This window comes from Lepisosteus platostomus, chromosome 3 (assembly GCF_059453375.1).
Source record: "Lepisosteus platostomus isolate fLepPlt1 chromosome 3, fLepPlt1.hap1, whole genome shotgun sequence".
Taxonomy (NCBI): domain Eukaryota; kingdom Metazoa; phylum Chordata; class Actinopteri; order Semionotiformes; family Lepisosteidae; genus Lepisosteus; species Lepisosteus platostomus.
This window is the reverse complement of record NC_142613.1, coordinates 8,077,721-8,088,946: the sequence shown is the minus strand read 5'-3', so window position 1 is coordinate 8,088,946 and position 11,226 is coordinate 8,077,721. Positions and strand designations below refer to the sequence as shown.

The 11,226-nt window shown below is 39.0% G+C and overlaps 1 protein-coding gene across 1 annotated transcript in view; it reads right to left on the bottom strand.

Moving 5' to 3' along the window:
- Positions 1-5,468: 5,468 nt before the first annotated feature.
- unc5db (unc-5 netrin receptor Db) overlaps positions 5,469-11,226 on the bottom strand; it is a 244,701-nt gene continuing 238,943 nt past the window's right edge. The window contains exon 17 of the mRNA XM_088624196.1: positions 5,469-10,813. Within this exon, the coding sequence (XP_088480322.1) occupies positions 10,621-10,813 (193 nt within the window). The 3' untranslated portion in view covers positions 5,469-10,620. The remainder of the gene's footprint in view (positions 10,814-11,226) is intronic.

Below are 11,226 nucleotides of genomic sequence, written 5' to 3'. Positions count from 1 at the left end.
TATTCCCAGTAACAGTCTCCAGCTCCTCCTGGGGGATTTCCAGGTGTTCCCAGACCAACTGAGAGAAAAAATCCTTCCGGTGTGTCCTGAGCCTGCCCCAGGGGCTCTTCCCATTGGGCTGTGCTTGGTACTCCTCCAGCAGGAGGTGCCCAGGGGTCATGTCATGACACAGGGTGCCAGTCCATCGCTGGGCAAGTGCAAGCCAATCATAAATTGGGACAATTTGGAGGCCACAGTAAAGGCCAAGGGGGGAAATTTGGCCTGGACACCGGGGTAACTCCCTACTCTTATCGAGAAATTCCCACTGAGAGTCATGACCTCGGTTTAACGTCTCATCCAAAAGATGGCGCCCACTACAGTATATACTATACTGTGGCATTATGACCCATACAGACTGCAGGGTGGGTGCCCCCCACTGGCCCCACTAACATGACTTCCAGCAGCAACTGTAGCTTCCCAGGAACCAGTTGAGAGCTACAGGGCGACATGGTTGCTGGCTTATCGGACTGGGGCCATCCTCTCCAAATACAAACTACCTCCATTAGCTCCTCTCGACCTAGAGGGTATACACGACTCCAAGGTCCTCCCAGAGTGCTGAGCTCTTTACCCTGTTACAGAGAGTAAGCCCAGCAGACCTACAAAGAAAAAACTAATTTCTGCTCGTACTCTTAATGTCATTTGTTTGGGCACTACGCAAAGCTCGTGACCATAGGTAAGGAGAGGGACAGTTTTAGTTGTACTTTTAAATTTTGTTAGCTTTAGGTGGTTTTACCTAAAAAAAATACAACTTTTATATTGTTAATTTTTTTAAATGGCAAACTTTTATCTGTCAATAATCAAACTGTCACACCACCCCATAGCAGGGCAAACATGCACAAGCTGATAGGAACAATCCTACAGACACCAATCTTTTTTCATGTTTGGAAGGTGGGGGGAAGCCAAAAAACATAAACCTGTTTCATTTGAAGAAAAATGCTTCAGTATCAGAAATGTGTATTTGGCCATTTTGATAAACTGTCTGTTCAAGTGTAAGTAAATGTGTGTAAGCCATCCCAAAACAGAAAGGAACTTATACTTGACTTTTACTAAGAGTTTGCTTTTTCTAAAAGAAAGGTACTGTAGTTACGCTTTGCCTAATTATGACGTAATTATTGACATATATTTCTAGATTAAAAAATCAGACTGGCATAATTTCCAAGCAACTTAAAAGAGATCATTTAGAAAAGACATCTGTGACAGTCAGCTCAAATGACTGCCTAAGAGGAGCCAGCTGTCGTCCCTTACAATCCTCGTACCTGACAGCTAGGCTCCGCCCTATTTAAACTGGTGTTCCCTCATCCCTCATAGCAGGTGTTTGCTACGTCGTTGCATTTGCGAGAGGGAGAGGCTGTATCAGGAACTGCTGTGGGAGAGCTTTGGAGAAATCAAGAACAAGACAGTGAACCTGAGAGCCGAGGGGCTAGCAGAGTAAGAAAGGTTTAAGAATTAACTTATCTCAGGGAACCCGAGTTCATTGTTAAAAGAATAAATAAACCACAACCTCCTTTTGGCTGCATTCATTGCCCTAGCTGTGATAACATCCTAATTAAAATAAAAAGCTTGTTTTGCCATTTGTTACAGCAGGGTATCAGTAGTAGAAAAATAGCTGGCCCCACTCCTAAAACACCTTGAAGAAATGCATTTAGAACTCCATTTTAACATCATTTTCCTTGAGCTCTATGGTTGATGTACCTTTGTGCAAAAAGATGCATCCTCTTACTTTTTCTGGTGTCCTATAGCACCAACACGTTTTGCCTGATAAATGTGTACACCTGTTGATCTTTGTTTCTCAATGACTCAGTGACTGCTGACCAGGGCTCTGGTTTCTACCACTGACTGCAAATTGGAGGTTTGGAGGAGAACCCAGTGAACCCAGATATTACATGTGTCATTCAGCATTTTCCAAGGTTCAGTGAAATGGTAGTAACTATTCAGCTATTTATCCATTTAGTCTTTATAAAGCACTGTCACAGTTAATTCTGTAACTTAACTATAATGCCGAAACAGACTAAATCGAATATTTTACTCAATCATAACTAAATCAAATACAGAAACTGCATACATCGTGCTGTGCTTATTACTTAAAGGTTGGGAACTGACTGAAGCTGAAACAGGTGTGAAGAGGACTTCTCAGCCCATGTCCTGTTATGTTTATAAATAAAGACACTTACAAACCATCTCTCTCTCCCTGCAGGACTGTGACTCAAGCCTGTTTTCCCCACTTGCTCTTACAAAGCCAGGAAACAGCAGTGCTGGCTGCATGTTTACCTCATCACACAGCCAACAAGATAAGGGGACTTTCTGTAATAAGGAGCTGTTTACTCTTCCAAACTGGCCGGCAAGAGATTAAATGTAATAAAAGCAAAAGCACACAGAGTCTGGAAGAAGGCTGGTTGACATAATTGCAAAAGATATTTGAAAAGGAAATGATACTTTGTGTGTGTGCTGGTGGGTGGGGGGATAATGGTGGAGGGATTAAAAACTGGCAGAAAATTTTTGCGGATTTACACACACTGCCTGGGCAATTAATTAACAGCTTAATGAAATTGGTCCTGCCTGGGTTAGACTAATTACAAGGCTCTGACAGAGACATCTACTGTAGACAAAAGTGATGTGGTATTTTTGATGCTGTGATTAATGCAGAACAACTCAGGGCTTACATTAGCACAAGAGGTGTTATAATCCACAGCACTGCCAGTTTGCTTTGAGAAATATATTGTCAGACTGGATTAGATGATTAGATGAGCTTGGGCACCATCTTTACAGCACTTGCTGGCCACTCTGCCTTCTGTCTGTTGTGTGCTCTGGTCCTCTTGTCATATACAAAATCCTGAATGTCCTTGTCAGCAGCACAAAGGGTTTCTTGTCACCTCATGGATGATTTTTGAAAGCTTGTTTGCTTGATAGTATGGAATTCTGCTAGCTGTATGAAATTGTCATTTTGTTCAAGATGGTGCTGAAGAAGGACATTCCAGGAATCATATTGAGCTCAAGACTAAGCAAAACAGCCTCAACAGATAGTCACGACTGCATTGAGCAGTATTTCCTTAAAATTTCTTGTATTTCCACAGTGTTTGTGCATAATGTACACACTTTAACCTGTACTATACATATACATTTAAAAATAATACTGATAAATATTGGTGCAATTTTCTGATTGTGGTCTAAAGTAGGTAGAGAAAAACATATTAATTTAGAAAGGAATGGTAACAGATTGATTAAACCCACCATGATATCCCTGATTTATTGTGTTGTTTTACTTTATTAGGACAACACTTAATTTTTAGATGGCACGCAGTCTCTGCGGCAGTGACACCTTGTGGACAGTTGACATAAACCTGCAGATTTTTTTTCAAAATCTGTAATTCTGATTCCAAAACTGGGATTAATAATCATTATTGCTGGTTGTTCACCCATAGTATTGTTGTGTTAAGGCAACATATATATATATATAGTAAAATAAAGTATAAATAAAAAATATCTATTTTTTAACAACTATATCCTAGACAGGTGAAATGCACACAAATATCTAATGAAAACATTATCCCTTAGTAACAACAAACAACAATAAAATTATGCAAGGATCAAAATATTTCTAAAGAAACAAACAAGTAGAGGTTAATTCCAGACAAGTAAGAATAAAGAAAAAACTCACAACATTTCAGTTGTGCAGCCTTCTTCTGATGTGTATAATTAACTTTCCTCCTGAGCAACTGCTCACCCGAATGTATCTGGAATTCTCAAAAATTGTGCTATTTAGCAAATGTTCTAGAGGAGGTCATATTTTAATGTCATACTTCCAGTCTCCTATGTTTAAATACTCCCTGGCTGCTCACAACTGCGTGTGCATTTTCTAGCTCTCTTCCCTACACAATCTCCATTGTTGCAGCTGCCTCCCTGGCTCATTCCTTATCTTCGGCCAGCACTGTCATTTTCTCAGCCAGTTAATGCCAGTTTTAAGAATGCTATCCCTCTATATCTGGCAACTCATTTAGACTTTTACCCGACTACTGAATAATACAGTAATTACAAGAACAACAAGTTCCTCAAGGGGGAAAAAAAACTTTTTATTCAACTAAATGTAAAGGTTTTTCCAACTGTACATTTATTTTCAAAAGGCTGCATATACATTTGCAAATTCTACTGTACAGAAAACATCCAAAATGTCCATAATTTTAAATACAATATAACACACAGCTGCCCTGGCATTACCAAACATGTACATCTGTTCAGCACTAAAAAGCTGTTGCAGCCTAGTAATTCATTTTTTTAAATCAACCCCATCTTTATTGTACAACATTCAGCATTTACAGTAGTTATACAAGGCACGAGAATTGTGACATGAAGCCAAGGCCATGCTTTATGGAAAATGTCTTTCTTTAAAGTTGTTGGGGAATAAAGTCAAACCAATCCAAAAACAATGGCATTTTTAAGAAACTGCACTGGCAGCAAAACGTGAAGAACTCAGGTATCAAACCATAATTAAGACACTGTTAAAAGTGTTTATTATATAAAAGATGAACACAGTGTACAAAGATGAACAAAAGTGTAATAGAATTATGTTAGGAAGCTATGAATATGTCTTTCACATTTACATGGATGAAATGCAGTTGAGTCAGATCCTTTTTCAGATAGTTTTCTTGAACTTGTTTGAACAAATTTATTAGAGACAGAAACTAGACTAGACCAATCTGACACAAGTTGAGCATGCACTAAAGCACACTACTAGATTTTGGCTTTTTTAAAAAAAAAGATTGGTTTTAATTTTCTTTCAAAATCAGGCATTGAATTTTTGAAGAACTTGGGGACCGGGGGGGGTTGGTGTCTGTCTTTAAAAAGTCAATAAAGGGTGTTGTACCCTTTACACAATATTGATGTATGTTTTCTGCAATATTTGCTAGATGTCAGAAAGAAGTTTTTATGCTGATCTTTATGCTTATGCTCATATGATCTTTACTTCTATCTTGAACATTTCCATCTGTCATAAATGTGTCATTTTCTATTATTGAATCAAAAATGGGTTTGTGAGCTTGTGATTTTGTGGTCTAGGTTTTTACCTACTTGAGAAAAAGCAATGGCACATTGTTTCACACAAATGGATAGTATTGTTTCATCACACTCATTTCGAAAATCGTTTGCAGATAACATTTTAGATAAAATGCCGGTAGGGAAACAGCTCTATTTTAAAATCTTTGTAAGTGATATATATATATACTACAGTTCAGACTTTTTAATCAAACAAACCACACACAATAAATAAATGGAAACAGTAGAATATGTGGGTGAATCTGATTGAGGTGAACATAAGAGTGGATTTACAGTACTGTTTGAAAATACCTTTTAATATTTAATGTTGAAAGAGATACAATGTAAAGTTGGACACTCCACACTGTTTCACAGCTGTTTTTTAGTTTGAAAAGCAGCATGTCTTTTTCTTTTTTTTATTTCCCTGGTCTGCTCATCATTTTGTTTTCACCACAGTGGAAATTCAGTGGTTAGGTGTGAATCAATGTAGCTCCCACTGAAAGCACTTACTCACACACAAGCACAGCCCATTAAAAATCCCAGAGCGCCATGCCACCTTCTCTCAACTAAATACACCATTGCTGGTACGAATGCTGCCAGTGGAAATTGCTTGCAACACCCCTATGAAAAGCTGTGGTAACAAAAAAATGCAGGTGAACCTCAACCCTTATCATGAAGTAAATTTTAAACAGAAACAGAAACCTTACACATATGTAGAAAAACATTAGCCTTTCACTTCAAAACATTGCAGTAAACACAATCACCTAAGTCACTCTATAGATAAACATTTGCCCAAAGCACTGCTGCTCATCCTTTTCAGTTTTGCTTCGGACAAGCCTGCACAATTAGAGAAAACTTGTATTTTCCACTTCCAAGATAATGAGATAAGACCACATTTAATACCTGTTTTTCACAGTCAGCTCTCCTCTACAAAAGATTACAACAAGTGCGCATGCTGTATGTACTGTATGTTTACCTCAATTGACGTTATCACAGCTGTCTTTTTCCTATCCGCTGCAAACAGCAAATGCTCACGATCTGATTTGTTAGCCTTTTGAAACTAACAAACAAAAAAAAAACGAAGGGGACCATTGCATGTCCAGATGTCATCAGAACGTGTTCTGAATTTCCTAACAAACAAAGCAAACATTGCAAGGCTCCAGCATAAGTTTAGTCAAACACTTTTGTCTGTAGCTTTGCAAGGTTTTCAGAGCCACACTAAAGACTGTATAATGAGACATTGTAAAGAAATCCCACTTCAGAAATCTCAGTGAGAACATCTACAGAAGAGTAGTAAAGTCTTGCTTTTGCGGTGTGTTCCTTTTGACAAATTCATTGTGCAGGTTTTTGCAGATGGTTAAGACTTGTCCAGATCTTAAAAATAACATACAGTTTTGAAATAGCAATGATAGACAAGTGTAGGTCCAACAGTACTACTGTACATATATGTAAGAAACTGAGGTTTAAGTGTTCATAAAAATAAACAGATATTGTGTTCAATAACCCTGTAGCAACAACTGCATGAAATTGGGGAATTTTCTTTCTAAATATTTTTCATTCATTGAGGTGAAATGATCCCAACCAAAAATATTTTTTTTCTTACTGTAATCAAGGTAAGATATACATAGGAAACATCCACACTGCCCAGGACATCTTGAGACAGAGTAGAGGTATGTTAAGACTCTATAATATATCTCTGTGATTGCTGCTGAATAGTATTCTATCCACCAAATAGAGGTGGAAATACTCACCTTCGGTACATGATGAAACACAGTTCTTCTACCCCTTTGGTCCTTTAAAAAAAGCCTTACCCCATCAATTAAAACAAGCCATTTCTGGGATCTGAAGCACAAGTTTCTGGAAATGGTTCATCCCCTTAAAATGAGAACATATGCTACCAAAGGTGTCTTGGGCATGGTGCCTAACATGAGGGGAAAGCTCATTACAGAAAATGGAAGAGAGAAATAGGACAGCTTAATGGTGCAACATTCTGTCATGTTGAAATTCGTGAGAGTCTGTAATTGTACTATGTGTGGGATGGAACAATTATTGTTAGGAGAGGCAATAAAAAAGTTTACATGTAGTAAACAACAAGCACCAGAAACCACAACATATCACAACAAATTTTCAAGTCCCTTACCCTGTTGTCTCTAGGGAGGCCAATTTACACTAGTAGCAGAAGAGTTATACGGCACACATTCCTTTCTAACCAGTTGGATCAGAAGGATCAAAAGATACTTCCCTGTGCTCAGACTACAAACTCGGTAAAGAGCACGACAACAGCTGTTGTCTTTCCAGCTCAATACACAGAATCCCTGTCTTGCCTTTTGAGAGTTTCCCCAAATAACTTTAAATGCCCTTAATGGGCTTCGCCAATATACAGACCATTGAGCACAAAAATTAATTAAGCGAACAATATCGTTAACATGGAATGCAGAATAAGCGTAATTGTCTACTGTATCCCAGTGGACTTCTGTGATTACTCTAAACTGCACTTTTTCTTTTGTCTTACTATAATTGCAACCGCTCCCTGGTTTATGTTCTGTCATTACACATAAATCAACCCGGCAAATGTTGTTTAACTAGATAAGAGAAGGCTTTCCTGTATTCACGTGTCTGGGGAAAGACATAGGGTTCTTGAGAATCAGGTTAAGATGCTGTCAGAATTTCTTTGTAGCTGCGTGTGTTTCTCTTACCACTGAAACAAAAGGATCACCTTCATGAAATGTTCTATTTTTCCTCATCCCAGGTAAATCGTCTGTATCTCCTTTACAAAAGCTACAGACTGCCCAGCAAAGCCCCTCCTGCACTTAGAGCTGTATTGCAACAGGTAATATGAACTGTTACAGTTGGGTTTAGGTAAATATCATGAAAACTAAGTCTAATCAAGTTGGTCTTCACTTTAAGAGTATAAAAGGAAAAAAAACATTATTGAATACATTCTGAAATGTTTCAGAAAATCATTTAAGTACAAAACACATATTCTAAAATGTAATGGTGTTTGAACATTTTAGAGAGATTATAGAACACATCTTATTCTTTTGTGCTGTTCTTTGAATTTCATCTCTGAAGAACATCTAGTTTGTTTATTTAAATGCAGTCTTTTGGAACACGGGGCTGCATACCTGTAAGTCTTTCTGTACTTTGCTCGTTGTCTCAGTTTAACAGAACCTAACATGAGACATTTAGAAATTTGCTTTAATCTTATCTGTAAACTAGGAATATAACACTCCAGGTAGCACACAGCTCGGCTTAGACAAATTTATATGTATAGAGCAAGCAAAACAATTATTGAGAGGATTACAGAAGGATAAAGAGATGAAAAGAGAAAGGAAACAAGTAGAACTCAGGAAGTTTAATAAGGTAAGGCAAGTTTGCAAAACGATCTGGACAACACAATTCTTGATCTCAACAGGCTTATCCTATGTAAATAAACTCAATGGAAAAAAAATCAAAGGATTATAAAACTGTCGCAAAATGGAACAAAATAAAAAAGCTGGGTGTGTGAGTGACACTACCAATGAACTGCCAATGAAGTCAAACACTAAAGGTCAGATGAAGCTGTTTTGGGCGATGTTATTAAGTAACTGTAGCCAACTGGCAGCCAACTGTTGGCAAAACATTGCCAGGGTAGAATGAGTGTTACTCAAAGCAGGGGCCCCCTTCCTCTTAGTTTCAGGCAAAAAAAAACATTGACACTTGATGGGTGTCAGCACCCATTGGTGCTCATTCTCTTGTCAGGCACTGTCAGGGTGTCACAAAGTGAGCATGTGGTCATTGTCTGGTCTGCAGACCCTCATGTTCCCTATATAACATTTACCAGAAATCTGCATTTGAACCCTAGAAGGAAATGAATACAATAAAAAAGCATGCATTAAGATAAACGATACATGTTGTTAGATGTTCTATCAAGATGTTTGTGAAATTCAATCCATGGACAAACTACTAATCATTTCAGTGTCAATCAATAGGGCACCTTGCATCTCCCCATGACTTTGCTTGTCTCGTGGTAAACTAAGCAGATACTGCAGAAAATACTGGTGTAGTCTATTACATCCGTCTGTTAAATCAACAAAACTGCTGGTTTGATGGACAGCACTCCCATGCGATCTGATCAATAGTCGACACACCTCTTTTCTTTGCACCCCACCTAAGTTCTAAATGTGAAGTTTCGAAAATTTGGTTGCAGAAGTATAAGCTACCCACAGACTGCTTTATCTTTCAACAGGCCACACATCATTCACAAAGGCTGTACTGCTTGTTTTTTAAAATATCAGGTTCTTGTGTGCTGTGACAAACTGTGCTGCCAAATGAATAACACCTTCCACACCGATAAGTGGCAGCTTTGAAGAGTTTCATGGCTTTTTAACACACTACATGACCAACAATCCCTTTCTAGATCAATTGAAAAGAACTTATTTGATCACTCAATTGTGTTAAAAAGCTTTGGGTAACAAGGAGTGAGTTTGTTTTTTAAACAAAGCTGATTTAAAAAAACGGGGATGTGAAACTCAAAAGAAATACAATCTCTGACTTTCAGGCATAGGCAAAAGTGTCACATAAATCCAACCTGTTTTCCATTGATTGTTAAACAGTCACTTTTACACTTTTACACTTTTACAGCTGTAGGCAAAAGAACCCTGTTGTGAAATACAATAGTTTGAAACACAATGACAATATGCACCTTCTCCCAAAATCTGTGTTTTTTTTCTTCCAGTTTTAAAAACATATTATTGACAAGCCATTCATCTCACTGGCATTGATGCTCATAAAAAGAAAAGCTTTTTCAAACATTTCTGGTAATACAGTTCCTTCTATGCCAATCCTGAAGATCTTTTCTGTAATAAATTGGGAAGATTATAAAATCATAGCTCTATTAATAAAAGCAAGACCCCGCAATTTGTAAAATGATGGCAATTTACGACAAAAGCTATTCACTACAGCTACAGAAATCATTCAGAAAGCCAACAACTTGTTTCCAAGGTCAACAGGTCTGGTCAGTACCAACAGTGTGAATATTTTCCATGTGATGTTCTCATGTTGCCTTTACCCATACAGACAACTCTTTTTAGGAATTGACAGTCAACAGAATTAACGGTGACCTGAGGGGTTTTTGCAGAAACACCCCAGATGGATTTTGTTTGGTAAGTTGAAAGCTGAAGAGCAGTTAAAAAAAAACAGACAAGAAACAACACAATATCAAGGGATGCTCCCTGGCAAATACTGTACTATAAGTGAGGAGAAATGAGATGACCAGGGGAGACGGGCCTGACTTTTACTTCCATGGTAGATGACCCTAGCTCCTCGCGCACTTCCAAGGGACAGTAGAAACCACTCCCAAGATGCACCTCTCACTCCCCCTGCAGGACAGTCACCAAACCTGGCTCTTCAGCATGCCCTACTTTCAATCTTTTAAATCACAGAATTTTCTTCTGCTCTTCTCAGCGCTATATTCAGTAGTCCAAGCCGTCTCAGGCGATAGGGACAGCTGCCAGAGTTAGTGGATTTCACTCTACTTCAACCTTCCCCGGCTCACACCCACCACTCCCCCGAGCTCTAGCCCGCGTAGCTGAACTCTGTGTTTTCCACTTGGCCCTCAGTGTTCACAGGGCTTTTCGAGTGGATTTTGCTGATTTCTTCCAGGGCACTTGCCAGTGAGTCCAGGTCTCCATTATCCTGGTGCCGGGCTTCCCACAAGTTTAGGATTACTGCCGATGGACTCTTCTGCTTGGCAAAGTAGGACAGGTTCCTAACAGGATGGGGGAAAAAAGGAACAGAATTCAGATAGTGACAAAAACCATGCATATTCTTATATCTGGGCAGCATGGTGGTGCAGTGATTAGCACTGCTGCCTCACAGCACTCATGCCCTAGGTTCAATTCTGAGTCTGGGGTGCTATCTGTGTGGACTTTGCACAGTATGTGCTGACTGTCATCTCCTGAGCTTCATCCGGGTGCTCCAGGTTCCTCCCACAGTCCAAAGACATACTTTTAGGTTAGGCTTGTGGGAAAAGTGGCCCTGGTATGTGTCTGTGCATGTCTGTTTGCCCTGCAATGGACTGGTGTCCTGTCAAGGCTGTACCCTGCTTTGTGTCCACTGCTTGCTTGGATTGACCCCAGCTCCCCCACGACCCTGAATTACAAGAAGATTAGAAAACAGATG